Genomic DNA, 17,500 nt, shown 5'->3' on the forward strand with positions numbered 1-17,500 from the left:
AGCTAACATGTTGCTGTGCAGTTCTATAATGTTTAACCCTTTACATACTGTTCATATTCTCACTCACAATTAGTCTCTACACCAATTCACATTCATATATTCCCCATCAGTCATTAATACATGTTTAATTCATATTATGGACATTCACAATCACTATTCTATGGTCCAGGAGAACATTTGAACACATTTGAATGCTGAGTTTTGTTTATTTTTAAATAAGCACAGGCCAAACTTGCATATATTTGCATATAGAACAATGTGCATCATATTTTTGTAAACTGTGGGTCAAATGAGGACAAGTCCAGCTAAAAGAAATGTGTATACAGTGTTTAACAGCATCATATTTGAACAGTATGTAAGGGTTAAGTCAATACTTTCTATGAAGCGGTGCATGCTGTGAAAAGAAAAACACAAACAGAAACAGTAACTGAACACCATTTGACTGATTTTTCTTCTTCTTGTCATATCACGCTGCCATCATGCACACAGCAAGAATCACAGTGATGGCAGCAGCTGTTTGATGGAGGAACAGCAAGGTTAACTGATTTGGGTTTTTTTTAACTGCATCAAAGAAAGATGGGAAAAAAATGCTGTGGCTGAAATGTCACCTGTCTGATCATCTGTTTTATGTTTGATACAACAGCACCCACCAATTACTGACATTCATATTCATCAAACCTCTCACATCTGTCACTGCTCAAGTTCATGTTGGATTTATGTTGAAGAGTTTAGTTTTAATCACATGAATCATAACAGGAAGTGAGAGCTCTATGGCTGTATATTGATCTATAATGTCTGTTGTTTCAATTTATGCTTTATGATTCAAGTTTTAAAGATTTTTGGGGGCAATGTGTTTGCTATTATTGGGCAGATGATGAAGGCATCACACAATCATCATCATTCTAAAACATGATAAAGAGTGTGGAGTTTGTATGTTCTACTCTATGTTATGATGGACTGGTGACATGTCCAGGGTGTATCCTGTATCCTGCTTCTCACCCAATCACAGGGATTGGCTCCAGCCCCCCCACAGCCCTCTAGAGAGGATAAGAGGTTTGGAAAATGAATTAATGAATGAATTGTGTGAAACCTTTTTTTATTTTGTCAACAAGAGCGAAGTAAATGTGCAAGTTGAAGGAAATGTGCAGCTCTTATGGAATAATACTGATTATTAATCATTTTTCAAGTAAACTGCCTAAAATCTGATGATCCCTGCCTCTAAAATGTGGATAAGATTAAACAAGACTTCTGAAAATGTCAACTTGTCATCCATTTTTCACTGTTCTGAGGTTTGACAGAACAAAAAAACATCAGCTGATAATAACAGTTGCAGCCTTAGTGACAGTTAAATATTATTTACCAATCTAGAAAACAGAATACCCAGAGTAAACACACCTTCACTTAACTTATAAAATCCCTTCATCAAATGTTGCTGATGAATCTAAAGCCTCCAATTTACAAAGTGCCACACTGTGATTAAGACCCACAACACACACACACACACACACACACACACACACACACACACACACACACACACACACACACACACTCACCGTGGCCCTCCTGATCAGATTATGTGACAATAACAGCATGGTGCTGCACAATGACCACAAAAACATCCCAATCTCTCTCTCTCTCTCTCACACACACACACACACACACACACCTAATGATCTGTAATGACAGATTCAACAGTGCAATCACGTAAGTCTCACACTCAGCATAAAGAGAGCTCTCTATAAATAATGAAGAGCTGGCCTTCGTTTTGTAAACTGCTGCTGCTTCAGATAAATGAGCAGAGGAAAGCACTGAGACAGAAACAAAACACCTTCATCAATACTTGTGATGGATACTCTAGAGGAATGTAGAGATAGTGTAACGATGTAACCCTAACCCCATTCTAATCATTTCATCATAACATTTAGAGATTATGGGCCTGACACAAGGGAGCCACTTAATTGAATTGAAAATGCCTTTAATCTGAATCTACATTAAAAAAACCACACACAGTCCACTTCCTTCCCAGCTCCATGTTAGAGTGGCTTTAGATGAACACTGTGTTAAATTAAACCTTCAGTTTATCATGCTTTTAAACTAATGTGAAGCATCTTGAGATAAACTGTCTCTGAGTTTGAACGAGGGCCATTTCTTCTTAAACTGTTCATCTACACCCTGCAAGTGTTACCATGGTTACTGAAACAATCTAGCAGGGTTTCACAGAGAGGTATCAGTGGTTAGTCTGATTTACTTTCACACCCAGTCTAACTTTGAGGTCAGACTTTGGTGGAACTTTGCAGGATCTGCTCTGACCCTGAGCTTACTGAATCATTTAGTGGCACTCAAGCCTCAGCATCGAGCCACCGCACAACTGAACAGGCAGAGAGGAATTTAAAACATTTTTGGGGCATTTTTGTGTCTCTAGTACAAAACTTACAATGCCAAATAATGACACTTCACCTGTGTTAGTGGGTTTATTACTAGTTGTGCTCAGGCTGTTGCTCTCTCACACACTGGTTAACATTTTGTGTTGCTGGCTTCCTGCTCCAAACACCATGAAACATATTCTATTTGGCTTTTATTTTAACAATTTCTGATATTTTAGATTTTACAAAACAGAATAGGAGAAATAGAAACACCAGATCTGGCACTTACTACAAATTCCACACTTTCCATACTGTGCTGGAACCCTGAAATTGTTGAGCAGTCAACTGGATGTTACTTAAATGCATCAAAGTGTCTGTGTCTCAAACTTAACATTAAAATCAATCTATATTTTTCCTATTTCTTACAAATACTATGTGAAGACAGCAGGTATTGTGTGTGTATCAAAGCCTCATATATTATCTATCCTCTGTGACATAGAGCTCCATTTTTGCCCCAAAACTAATAAAAACACACCAGTAGCAAAGCATCACCACATTCAGTGTTTTCTACAACAGTCACACTTCACACTATTACTGCTCATAGAAGAAGAGTCAAGTGTTTATCTCTAAAGGACTTCACTGATTATCAGAATTGTTGCAGAATAACTTTCAACTGACTAAATAATGAATCATTTCAGCTGCAGTCTGTGATGAAACCAATATACAGGTACACCCTCATCTAGTCCCTTAACTTTCCTGTAAGATCCTGTTTGCTTTCACAAGAAGGAGGAAGTAAAGACTCTGTGGCTACACTGTGGACGCCCTGAAGGAAATGTTTGGCATGTTGATTTCATATAAAGTAAACTGAAAGATGAAGTTGAAGCAGAGGATTCATTTCAAGGTTCATGACTCCCAGAGGTCTCTAAAGTTTGAGCACCAGCTGACACCGTTTCCATCCTCTGGATTAGCCGGTTCAGCTAAAAAGTGACAAGGTGATTGATTTGACAGATGAAATCCTGATAGAGCTGAACTGAAACACGCTGGCTTCTTCCAGTCTTATGAGTCGTCGCACTTGTAAAGTCGGCGGTGACGGCTGACACTCAAACACTTTGGTTTCCCTTTATTTACATCCTTTATTCTGCGAGGCGCCTCGGAGACGTGCTGTGAAACATCGCTCTATTTGCTCACAGTGACAACATCACAGCTGTCTCCACAGCAGAGCACGACTGGCTTTATCCTAAAAGGACACTTGTGTCAGAGTGACAGATAGCCCACAGAGCCTCCTGATAGAACCTCCTGATAGAGCCTCGGAGGGCATTCTGTGCAGCGTGCTCTCACCTTTTGGTTCCCACTCTGTGGTTGGGGGCGATGTCGATGGTGTCGGTGGCTGAGTCGTGGCGGACGGCGAGGCCCAGGTCAGCGATGCAGCAGGTCCCGTTCTTCTTCACCAGGATGTTCTTTGACTTCAGGTCTCTGTGAGCGATAGCAGGCTTACCTGAGAGAGAAAGACAGAGTCATAATGATAACAATAACTGAGCTTTATGTGTATGAACTTCATATTTGTCCATAAAAAGGCTCAAATGTGGAAAATAAATCACATGTGAGCATTTTGATGAATTATTTTATGATGTGTTGTAATGGTATTTAAGATGGTTTAAATATTTTGATATCTGTCTTTTAAAAACCTAACTAGGGTCAAACAGCTATTATCTCTATATGTACAACATCAGTTACTGCAGCTTGTTTGTACCAAGCTGAAGTTCACTTGCGTTCATTTGCATTGTCCCTTACTAATAAAATAAATATATTAAATCAATTATGACAATATTGAATACAGAGTTTATTTGAACATATGTATAACCACACATTAATAGTGTGTGTCAGTGAGGATGGGAGTGGGAGCTTGTTTTGACCCCATTTAAAATATAGATTTAATATAATTGAATTTAAACTTAGCATTTGACAAACTGGCCTGTTGTACTGACATGAGCCCTACTGATTAAAATCTTACACCCAGAGCTAGAACACATAGACAGATCCAGAAACATGGCTATAGTTCCAGATGACGTGTGTTTGTCATGTAGCTCCTCTGCACTTTTTCTCTGATGGTTCAAGTTCTGAAACTTAAAAGCGGTCTTTGATTGCTCAAGTGTTTTGTGTCTTTTCTCAACAAGCGTTAAACGAGGAGCTGTGCCTCTGTGTGGAACGGCTCGGCCTGATTCCACTCTCACAGACACTTCACTTTCTCTCATTTTCTTCTGACGCTCTCCTTTCTGTGCATACAAGATCAGCAGAAAGCTCTGAATTTGACTGAAGCTGACAGGTTTCCAACTTGTTCTTCACCTCCGTTTGTGGTGCAGACAGTGAATGTGTCCACTTCTATCTGTGTCTGTCTGTTGGCTTTGTACTTTTATACTGTGAACAATACCTGTTGTGACAGGAAGTGAACAACAGCATTCAACAGGCTTAAAAAATGAGACGCTTGTTGGTTCAACAAAGTTCTGATTTCTTTCTTCTTGAGGAAATTCTTATCTGGACATTTTTTACACTTCTTTTTCTACTATTTGAAATTTCGGGGTTTTCAGGGATTTTACAACTAAATCTAAAAGAAAAACTAGAGTGTAAAACTATGAATGAATAAATTGTGTGTGTGTGTGTGTGACGTGTGTGTCTCACCTTGCGTTCCCACTATCTCCATGTGGAGGTGGGCGAGGCCGCTGGCTGTGGACAGAGACAGTTTGATCATTCCCTCCACGGTGACGGTGTAGCGGTTCAGGTAATCAAACAGAGAGCCGTGTTCATGGTAGTCTGACACCAACCACAGCTGAGTCCATGTCCCGTTATCTACACACACACACAAACACACACACAGAGGAAGAAGAGGGAGATACAGAGGTTGTTATGTCTATATTCTGTCACATGACCTGAGCTACTGGTGGTGTCATCCTGCATCCAGGGACCTTGAACACTTTACACAACCTGCTGTGATCCTTTATTTATCTTGTCTGGTGTCATACAGAAAGAAGTGATAACAAGTATGATGTGTGGATAAAGCAGAAGGAGTAATGTTATATTCATCTTTTCATTAAGGATTACACACACATTCAATACAACTCTAATTTAACTGTGATGAGGCGGAGCATAAAGCTGTTACCACGGCTACTACTATTGATCTGGAAGAATTATGTTCATCGCTGTGACATTTGATTTTTTTAAATTCTACTTTGTATTCTTCTTGTGTTTTCTCTCTTATAGGTGAGGTTTTAATATAAGCCCTTAGTGGGTTTCTACCTCGCCTGTGTTTTATTTTCAATTGACTATTTTTCTCTGACTTTTATTTTACAAATGAGCAAATAAACCAATAAACCAATCATCTTCACAGTCACAAACACTCTTCCTCTTCTATATGTTACTTATGTGGCTGCATGTGTGCTGAGGTCTGATAAAGTGAATCAGCTGATAACAGTCTCCACTAGCATACTATAATAATACGTTTACAATAGGCTTATGAATGAATATCAATCCCAGCGGCTATTTTAATCTTCTCTGATAGAATAGAGGATGCATTTGTAACTTGCTTTAACATTCTACGGTTCCTCGGCTGTCCTGATGTCCAGATTTGGTGGACTTCTACCGTAAGCACATTACATGTCTTTGTTGTTGAGATGTGCTATACATAGAATAAGGCAAGGCAAATGTATAACTGCTTATAGAACAAGCTAGCACATCAAGTTGAGCTGTGCATCTATCACTGCTGCTAGCTGCCTAGCTATAGCAAGGACCACATCCTCTGTAGGCAGACATGTCCAAACTATTCCATAAAGGCTTCATGTGTCTGCAGGTTTTTTGTTCTAACCAATGGAGAGCACGCACTTCTACCAATCAACTGTCTGAAGACTGAGATCGGCTGATTAAATGAATCAAGCCTGGTGTGTCCTGATTGGTTAGAATGAAAACCTGCAGCCACATGAACCTTTATGGAATAGTTTGGACACCTCTGGTCTAAGGGGAACGCTGGTGGCAGCAAAGTTAAGTACAATAAGTTAAGGCCAGGCCTTTGGGAGTTTGGTGAAATGTCTTCTCTCTTCAGCTGAAAGGCAATTTGAATTGTGCTGGAGGAGGAAATGAAATTGGGCTTCTACTCCCAGTATTTCCTCATTCTGAAAAAAAAGATTTTTCCTTTACATCCAGTTCTGGACTTAAGTTCCTTGTATGATGGTAAGTGATATATATCTGAGAGATGGAATGAGACTAGAGCCATCATTTTGTTTGTGCTTTTTCCACCACTGATGTTTGTTTAGCTGTGATTTCAAGTGGACAGTAATCTCTGAAAGGAGCCTGTGTGTTAACCTATAGCTCCTTTATGGGACTTGTCAATTCTATTGGAGGCACTATCAGGGTTGCCTTTGATACAAGATGCACTCTCTCAAAAACCTATCCTTTTTCTTGCTCTGACATCAGCCAAAAGGACAACTAAATTACAAGCACCATCTGTGCACTCATTGAAGGTGGTGTTGTGTCCCGACCCTAGGTCCTCTTAAAACTGCCCCACACCTGCCTTTCATCCACTGCCTTCCCCAGAGGAGAGTGAGAGGCAGCTTAATTCACTGGGTCCCGTAAGAGCCTTAAGCATATATTTGGACAGAACTAAGAGGTTTAAGAAGACTAACCAGCTTTTTGTATCACAGAGGGAAAGCTGTGACTCACCACTGCCTGTCACACTGGGTGGTGGAGGCTACAATTCTGGATTATGAGAGTCATGAACTGCAGTCCCCTTAAGAACCTCAAGACTCATTCCACCATGAGTATGACCGCCACATGGCCCTGTTCAGACACTTTTCTGTGCTGCTGCTACTTCCTTACACACATTTATTCAGTTGGACCGCCTGGACAGTCCTGAGTGTGGGTCCATGTTAATGTGCCGGTCCATGAGGAGGGCTTGTGGTGTAGACCCTACAGGGCTGAGGTTGGTTGCCAGGGTAACCGAGGGAAGTATCTTACAACGTTGCCCTGCTTGCATGTGGAAGAAATATTGCTTGAGAAAATGTTGTGTGGCGCCTCAAACCTTAATAAAGGGGGGGGGGGGGGGGGGGGGGCAGGCTGGTTCATGCAACTCAACATGATTGGTTTTCTGACAGACACGGTGGTGCTGGAGCTTCCATGATTGGACACATCACAATGTGCTTCCTATAGTGCGATCCCATCCCCGGTTTTCAAAGAACTGGGGTTACCCTGGTAACCAAAAGCTTTTCTTTTCTGACAGTTTAAAGTTCACTAGTAATTAAAGCAGCCCTGGTTGTCATTTGGAGATGATTATAATCTAATTTACAGTGTATGGAATTGATGAACTTCTTTGATAGCACTGGCAAATTGTGTAACTCCAGTTGTTCATCATGCTTACATTCATTTCTTAAGTTAAGTTCTTCTAACAGGCTCTAGTTGGATTTATATTCTATTCTTCCTTGCTGGATGTGAGGTATTATCTCAGTTCAGACTCTTCTGTAGATGACTCACCTTTGTTGTCAGCAGCGATGAAGCCCAGAATGTTCTCATGTCTCAACATCACCGTCTGGTAAATCTCAGCCTCCCGGAACCAGGAGCGCTCCTCACGGGAGGAGAAGATCTTCACAGCCACCTCCTCACCACGCCATTTACCTCGCCAAACCTCTCCGAAACGCCCCTTACCAATACTCTCCTGGAGGATGATGGTCCTTGCGATAGTCCTCTGGACCAGCAGGGGCAAACCTGGAAAAAAAAGAGTCAGGAATGTTTAGAGAGTTATTAACAGCTGTATCATGATGCAGAACATATTATTTGTTAAGGAGAAATATTCAAATGGAGGAAGGTGGAGAGTCCATTATGAGTTTCACCACATATCACCGGATAGGTTCACATTTGTTCAAGTCTATCTTATGCAATATTCCTATGCCTACATGTACAATGAAAAGGTTAATGGTCACTGTGACTGTTCCTCCGGTTTATACTGAAATCCCTTCTAAATGCAATTTCAATAGAAATAATGACAGAAATCCATTGTCCTCATTCTGCACAGAAACACATTCTAAAAGTAAGCTGAAGCATAATATTAGACAGCCCTAAAGTGACAGTTACAACTAGACACACACATTTCCACTGTGTGTGTGGGAGCACGAGGGACCAGTTTAATACTAAAAAGACAGTTTGGAAGAGCCCCAGTCTATTTATCTAACTCAGACTGCTGAAGCCTCACACTGTTTTAGCTGAATTTGAAGTTTTTTGGGCACCAGACTGTACTCATTATTAGAGCTGGACTAATGAATAAAATACGATTCTTTTTCAAGCATTCATTGAAGTGTCAATGAATAATTTGAGTCTTTTTTTGCCTGCAAAATGTAGAATTAAACATTGTATTTTACAGTTGACTGTCAGTACCAAACGCTTCAACTAGAATACATATATCCAGTTTAATCATCAATCTGCGGACAGATGGAGCAGAAAGGTAAGGAGGTGCTTCAGTTGCTTCAACCCTGGATACTAGAGATGATACCTCATCAACAAACTCAGACGTTACCTGTCTCTCCTTGTGAAGCCCAGCCCTACACATGATTTAACACAGTTTTATAGATTTTCAACAGTGGCCCACATTTCATGCTCATTCTCAATGATTTGAATGAATCCACAGATGTTGTCATGATGAAGGTGTACCTCTATGTCTCGATCTAGGGTAACCACCAGTGAACAGCTGATATTAAATAGTTTAGTGGAGTTTACTTGATAACTCCAGTAGAAGGATACTGTGATAGAACTGCTCTCTTAGTGTACAAGCACAGATATAGACATAGTAGAGTCAAGTGTACTTTAATAGATTTGGTGAAGTGGATTTAATTAAATTGAGTTTTGCTCTTCTTGCAAACTCGTCTGGCCAGAAACATTTCAAATAAACCGATGACAGGAAATGTAGTAACAACAGTAAGAAAGTTAGACTAAGCTTTTTTCAGCTCCTCAGGTTTGGTAAGCTGCTGATGCAGAAACACAAAATGGAAGTGGAATGAAAATCCTCCTCCCATTTAAATAGACACACACACACACACACACACACACACACACACACATTCTAAAAGAGAGAATTAAAACCAGCCCACACAGTTATGCCAGCACATATAAACACAAACTGATGCATTGTATCAGACACACACACACACACACACACACTTGAATATTGTGCAATATGTTGTAAATAGCTAAGAAGACTGATTCCAAGTGCTTCTTTGGCAGCGTGCTGGAGGTGTCAGTCTACACAGAGAGGTGCTAATTTATGGCTAGCATAAAGAACAGCTTCTGCCAGTGCAGAATTTTTCACTCTCTCTTTCTCTGCATCTTTGTTTGTATGCACACGTTTTTATTACCTCATCGGGACCTTTTCTGGTATAAACACACAACTTATGGGGACCAAAGCCCAGTTCTTAGGAGGCTAAATGTTATTTCTGTAGCCCTGGTTAAGGTTAGGGGTAAGGTGTGAACTGAGGTTAGGTTATGGTTATGATTATGGTTATGGTTAGTTCAGTCATGTCCAAACTATACAATAAAGTTCCATGTGCCTGCAGGTTTTTGTTCCACCATCAAGAGCACACGAGTCGACCAACCAACTGTGAGAGTGAGTGGAGCCTGGTGTGCTCCCGCTTGGTTAGAATGAAAACCTGCAGCTACATGAACCTTTATGGAATAGGCTGTCTATAAGTCCACAATGAATGGAAGTCAGTGTAATGTCCTAACAAGGATAGCTGTACAAACTGTACCAGCCAGACTTCTACTGTCTAAACATTGTACTAATGAAACAGAGATGGAATGTGAGAGGAGCTGTGGGATAATTAGAGCTAAATGAGACTGTGGCTTGACCTGAGCACCAACACTGTCAGCAGTGTGACCAACAAGCAATTTGCAGCCACAGCTGAAAAGCACATTAATACAATGATTGTTAAATTGATGCTAAGCTTCACACTTCACACTCTTTCCTTGAGGATAACCGCATTACCACAGTCATATGATGCTGCTGCTGCTGCACTGAGCAGTACAGTTATAGTTTAACCTTTAACTAACACAGGTGAACAGGACAGCTCATGAATGAACCATGGTAAGGTTCATTTAAAATAGAATCCTGATTCATTATGGAAACATATTAAATAGGTTTTATGTCACAACTCAAATAGACTGGCTTAGTTAGCAGCAGAACATGTGCTGTATGAGCTAGTAGCTCAGAGTAAGCTGGAGTCTAAGAATAAACAAACACTTCCTAGTAATAATAATAATCAGTGGACTGATATATCTGTCGGGCTCTATTTGTTCCCTCATGTTCTGCTGTTTGTGTTAAACAGGACAGAAATGTAACCCTCATCATACAGTTTTAGACTTGCTGGTGTGAGTTGGACCTTGGTTCAGGGGTGCAGCATTGTACCTGATCCAGAACCAGAGGTGGTCATGTCGTAGATGAGGTCCTTCAGCGTTGTTCCGACAGTGATGAAAGGGTGGTCCATGGATGGGTCTTCTTCGTTGGGTACCCTGTGGTGGTGGTGATGGTGGGCCCCGGCCCCTCCGGCTCCTAGACCCCTCTGGCTGTGGCAAACGTAGAACGCCAGAACCAGCAGCAGGCAGAGCACGCACACCGGGCCGGCGATCACCGCTGCGAGGGCCACGGGGCCCAGAGGAGGGGGCTGGACTGTAGTGACTGCTGGACAGGAAGAAGACGCGCACACACACACACACCAGAGGTTAATATATGAGCTATGTTTCCAACATGTAAGCAAAAAAAAAAAAGTTATTAACATGTGAGAGATCAAGTGAGGCTGTGAACTGCTGGAAAGGTTCACTTGGAGCATACTGATGGCTGGCAAGTGACAGGCCTTAAGTGCTAGCCACAACCCAGGAAGCTAACAGGCCAAGTGATGCGGGGGCATGTTCCATCTGCCAGCCTGATGGGAGATTTGGCCTGTAGCTAACACACACACACACACACACACACACACACACACACACACACACACACACACACACACACACACACACACACACACACACACACACACACACACACACACACACACACACACACACACACACACACACACACACACACACACACACACAGGCAACTACAATGTCTTTATTCATCTACTGAAGTGAAAGTAGATAAAAGACAGTTGGAAAACGTGTCCCATCCATAAGCACAGCTGTCCGTGTGTGTGTGTGTGTGATGCCTGCCTGGAGCTAACACAATGACTGTCATATTGCAATATCAAGCTATAGACAAGCCAACTGCAGTGGATGGTAAGGAACTGGCACAACCGTGGGGTGAGCTGATGAGGGTCACTGTTGATGCTCGATATGAAGACTTTGCCTCAGTTTAATGTTTAAACTCTCCTGGGTCACTGCATGGCTGAGCAGACTGTCACTTAACCTGAGAGGTAAAGTAGTTTATTCACCCATCACCCAATCTAAAAAGGTACATCAAACCAGACTCCATTCTAAATCGAAGGTTTTAAGGGGCCTCTATAAGCCAGCGTAATTCCTGCCACAACATGATTTAAAGTGATGATGACTTCAATGAGTTTAAGATACTTAAGCTCTACTGTCAAACTGTGTTCTGTGATGTCTCGGGATGTTTGATATAAACACTATCGCATCACAGCGGGGTGGGGCTTGAGGGCTCTGACTTGCTGAGCGGGACAAAGGCACACGCTCCCCTCTGTTAATCTGCCCAAGAGGTACAGAGGAGAAAAAACAGTAAGACTAGCCCATAGGAGTTTGATTGGCAGCAGAATCAGCTAATAGAAGGCTGTAAACTGCTTCTATGGTTCAACCTCAGTTTAGTCTGGATAGAAACCATTGAATTCATTCCTTATCATTTTATCCTTTCATTTTGTTGCTGGGGTTTTTTTCTAGTCCACTGTGCTCCACACATAGCACAGTCTGGGAGCTGCCTTTTTTATCTTCTCCTCTCTCCTATTGTTTCTTTCTTTTTCTCCCCCCTCGTCTCGTGAGCTGAGTGTATCGTCACACCCCTATAAAGCAGCCTGTTCTAAACATGCACTGCACCAGTCAGTACCTAACCTTGAACATTGTACAGACTGTTGAGCCACCCTGAATCACCACAGGGAGAATTACTTCACCTCAACAGCCTTAACCCGTCTCCATATGGCCCGAGGAAGAACTGGTGATGTCAGCATTTATATCACAGCTTGGAAAGGGTACGATAAAGAATAAATCGGATTTTGGTGTCAGCATTCCCCTTCTGCATTTTAATACACATCAGGGGTCATGATGGATGAAGGCGGGCTAGTGTTGCCTCCAACAATGTTAACTTCATCTACAGTATGTGTTAAAGTAATGGCAGTGGCATTCAAACAAAGGTCTTCATTACATAATATTGTGTAAGGGGCTCTGATTAAAGCTGACAGGGCCGGTGTGGAGCGAGCTGTGATGTAGATGCAATATAAGTCCTCCAGGGCTTGAGACACCACTGGAGAACAGCTGGAGCTGGAAAAATAATGAAATCACATGATGGAAATGAAAGCTGATTTTACAAATTAATGACTGTTTATCACTGTGGCTTAATTAAACATAACTGTAAATGCATTTAGTGATAGAATATTTAATAACATGCATCTGTGCCCAAGCATGTATATATGCATATATTTACACACATTTGTCTTCCAATACTGAACCTAATGGGATTTAATGTGGCTTTTTAAAACACTGATCAATACAAAAATCCCCTTTAATAGCAAAGTAATAAGAGAGCTATATAAACAGTTCTATAAAGTGAACTGAGCACAAAATATAGAAGCTAGATATGAAAATACCAAACAAACACCTGCTTTATATGTACAATATAGATCTGAAAACTGACTTATTAGAGCCTGATCCATATATTGGTCAACTGATATTATTATCAGCCGATATGCGGATATATTTTACTCCCTAATATTAGTATCAGCATCATTAAGCTCTCACACCTAATTATAGCTGTGAAATAAATGTTGTGGTAAAAAGTGAAGTAGAATAAAGTAGATATACTCAAAGTAAAGTACAAGTAACTAAAACTGGACTAAAGTACAGTACTTGTACTCAGAAATGAGACAATGATGTAATGAAAGTGCGCAGAGTTTGGCACTATCAGCAGAAGCAGACAGTACATACGCCTACATCACTGTCATGTTCTCCACATAGTCCCTATCATTATCTCACTATTATCAAAAACAAAAGCTCAGCATCCACAGATCTACACTGAGGACAAACAGCCACTTACAAACCAGTGACAGTGAATGCAACAGTGATATTTGTCAAACTAAATCATCTACAAGTGGGAGAGAGATGATATTTAGAATAGTCTGAGCTAACCATGGCAACAGTAAAGTCTGCATCTCATACTTCACGACTGATTCATTCACTGAAACTAACTTAACTATATGTCCGTCCGTGTCTCAGTTGATTTTAATGTTGATGGCAGAGGTCCAATAATCCCAAACCGGTTTGTGGAACATAAAGATGGAAAATGAAGTAGCAGCTCACTGCATCTTTTACCGTCTACCTCGGTGCATGTGACAAATAAAGCTCTTTGAATCCTTGGCAACAACTGTCGTCACTGTAACGCAAGTGCAATTTGATACCTTAGCAAACTCTCCTTGAGCAACTATTTTAGCCCCTTTTTGTCCTAACAGTTCCAGGAAGCAGAGGAACTCATCTCAGGATCTAAACTAAGAACTAAAAGCCTCCTGTGTGTGTTTCCACCACATCTGAAATATTTGCCTCATGACAAACAAAAAAAAACCAGCTGCGTTTTTTCCTAGCAAAACATACAGTCATCCTGTCCTTAGTATTTACTGCTGAGTGATTCTGATAATTGACATCAGACTCCAGAGTTAATGTCTCATTGAATGAACTGCTGGCTGTTTCATTGTTATTTATTTCTACTTTTTTTCTCCCATTCACTGGCTGTGTTCTCTCTACTGCCGCTCCCTCTCTCTCCTTAACACTGCCAAAATGACTAATCTGTATGTGATTATTAGGGCCTGAGCACTAACAGCACACACACGTCAGACTTGACAATATATATATATTTTATTATATTTAATGGTTTGCAGAAATGGGTGTAGCAAAATGGCTCTACGGGACCTTCTAGGGAAAGTAAGAAAATAAAGCCCCTCACTCCAGATTGACGTAGACAAACAAAATTCGGTATTCTTATGAATCATGACCAGATGCACAGAAAAGTCTCTTGGAGGAATACCCTAACTCCAACATGAAGTCGGCCATTTTCATTTTCATTTTCCGTTTTGGCGCCATTTTCGCCATCTGAACGTCTCATACTTTAACAAACTCCTCGTAGAGATTTAATCCGACGACACTTCAAATTCACTCATTTTAGTTGGAAAAAGGCCATTTGTGAGGAGTAAAAAAGAAGAGCAGCTGTACGTGTTTACACATCAGCCAACCCAAAACTGGCTTTGTTTTAATAAAGAAGCCGTTTCCCATCATGCTGTGATGGATGCAGGCACAGCGCCAGTAGTTTTCCGCAGGACATAGTGAAGCTGGTGAGCATGGTGGCGTACAGCTCTGACATAAACTGTGCTAGACTCCATGCTGTGTTGTATCATGTGTAAGCCTTTTGTGTAGGTAGTAAAGCTGGGTATCGATTCAAGCTTTCCTGATTACATTACATGAGGCATTGACCCCAAAGTAGTTACGTTAATGTAGGTTTTATTTAACTTTAACACAATATAAAGCATGTCTTCACTCTCCAGTCAGTGAGTGAGTAAGCAGATAAGTGGTCTATATATGTGGTCTCTATAATCTTTGGTGCAGTGTAAACAACTTTAGATTTGAAACAGAATCTGCAGTCAGTCAGTGTAAATAAGCTGGCTGCAAACATACCTGCTGCTATTCAAACATCACTAATACATGCTGCTGTGATTGTCTCACAAAGCTTTGGTGTGACAGCTTTGATGATGCCTTCAGGGGAGCAGCTCCGTGTTCAGTGAGATCTAGCCACAACATCCTGCACAGTGAAATCTGGTGCAGGATCTCATGTGCGGCGAGATCAGGCCATCAGATACATGTCAGGAGCTGCTCCACTGAAGCCACCATCAAGCCTGGAGGCAGCTGATTTAAAATCGACAGGCCCTGCACATATTAAAAGATTGATCTCAGGTTGTACGGATCAATATTAGAAAGGTTAAAAGAAAATCGGTTTTCAGCCTTAGTAGGTAGACAATCTGAATCCTACATGGTGTATTTCATCACCACAACAACAAAAACACTATATGGAGAGTTAATGATGGAATGGAAACACCAACTATTGGTCACCATGCATGCCTCATAATGGCAGTGTCCCTGGTTCAATTCTGGTAAGGGACCTTTGCCTCTCTCTCTCTCTCTCCCCCAAAAATAAATCTTAAATCAACAACAATTATAAATGCATGAATTAGTTATCAACATATAAAAACATGAGGTATGACTTCATGAAAAGTGTAAAAAATTAACTTTCAAGCAGTGAAAACCAGACTAATGAATTAAAACTGAGATGAAAATCAAAGATTAGCAGTTTCATGGCTTCTTGTGTTTTTTAACTTGTGTAGTTAGAGGTACTCATGACATGACAATTAAAAGCTGCTGTCCAATCTACTGTGCTCATAGTGACAACACAAACTGTAGCAGGACTAAAGCATTTCAATTTAAAAAGCACAGCTGAGAGTGAAGAAATCCTCTGTACTGGTACATGTTCAAATGTCTTATTTCATTTGGGGGTATTTACTGTGAGGAATATGGAGGAGAATGATGCTGCATAACAGGTTGCTATGTAAAAGTCAATGTTTTAAATACTGTGGAGTCATGTATGTGAATGAGGCCGGTCTGGTAATCCAGAGCACCCACAGCTGTCCAGCCTAATAGTGGAATAGGTTCAACTTTTACTGCAGTACAATGCATCATCTGACAAACGGCTGCGTGGGCCGATCACATAGATAAACACTGGGCTTTTTTGTTACACTACATTTCCACAATAGAGGAAAGATAAAATAGTTGTTGTGGTGATAACCTCTGACTTCCTGTCTGTATTATCAAGTGCTGTGAAGTGTTTTGGCACAGAAACATGCGGGTGTGTTACTCAAACTGGACTTCCTGGATGGTATTTCAATGCTTCACTGATACTTGAAGCAACACACACCCATTGACTCTATTGTAAGAAGTAAGTGCATCTCTATATGAACCCACAGTAGCCTGTTTGGCCTCCCGAGGCTTGACTGAACTCAGAACACACCACTCACCTTTTTCTTTCAATTAGGTGTTGCTGCATCGTCCAAAAGTTATGGCAACAAATCTAATTTAAGCCCTCAGGTTTTTTGTAGACTGACCTTTTGGTACACAGAGATCTGATATATAAACTGAAAAATAAAGTGATATAGGTCTTGTGGGAGTGCAGTCTTTTTGTAATAACATAGACCAGCTAAGAAGAGAGACTCAGTAGTTAAAAACACCTCTCCTCTTTTAATATGAAAGGCTTTTTGACTGTGGAGGATAACAGTTAAACATGTTTTCACTGACTGATAGAAAAACAAAACAGCCTTTTTTTCCCTTTTCTTTCTTTTTTTTTTTTTTTTTTTTTTTTTTTTTTTAAATGGTAAATAAATGAGCTACCTGAGGCTGGATGAAGCAGGTAGGAGTGTGTGTGTGTGTGTGTGTGTGTGTGTGTGTGTGTGTGTGTGTGTGTGTGTGTGCACTCTGTTAACCCTGCATGTTTTACTAACAAACAAACAAACAAACAAACAGCAGAGCATTTTTATAATTACCACTGCTGCTGAGTGCATCACCACACTGGATAATATAAAGCTAAACTACAAGTGTTTCTCTGAAGCACTGCATTGCACTTAGCTGGTGAACTCACAGTTGTATAAATAGAGGGTGTTTAACTGAGCTCCAGTACAGAGGTCACTAGTTTCATGTGTCTGATTTACAGCTATACTAAATGTACAAACTGATGACCTATGTTAGGGGTGGCAGAAAGGTGTCATCTAGGAATTTTGGAGTTCATTCTAGTGGACCGCTTTAGACATCTATCATTGGTCTATAGAATAACACACATGCTCTGATGATGTGGCATATTT

The 17,500-nt window shown here is 40.8% G+C and overlaps 1 protein-coding gene across 1 annotated transcript in view; it reads right to left on the reverse strand.

The window, feature by feature from the left end:
• Window positions 1–17,500, reverse strand: part of tgfbr1b (transforming growth factor, beta receptor 1 b) — a 63,095-nt gene that overhangs the window by 9,093 nt on the left and 36,502 nt on the right. The window contains exons 3-6 of the mRNA XM_053342239.1: window positions 10,798–11,070; window positions 7,881–8,111; window positions 5,043–5,210; window positions 3,705–3,861 (exon numbers count right to left, since the gene is read on the reverse strand). Of these exons, the coding sequence (XP_053198214.1) occupies window positions 3,705–3,861; window positions 5,043–5,210; window positions 7,881–8,111; window positions 10,798–11,070 (829 nt within the window). The remainder of the gene's footprint in view (window positions 1–3,704; window positions 3,862–5,042; window positions 5,211–7,880; window positions 8,112–10,797; window positions 11,071–17,500) is intronic.

The sequence above is a fragment of the Scomber japonicus genome, chromosome 21 (assembly GCF_027409825.1).
Source record: "Scomber japonicus isolate fScoJap1 chromosome 21, fScoJap1.pri, whole genome shotgun sequence".
Classification (NCBI taxonomy): domain Eukaryota; kingdom Metazoa; phylum Chordata; class Actinopteri; order Scombriformes; family Scombridae; genus Scomber; species Scomber japonicus.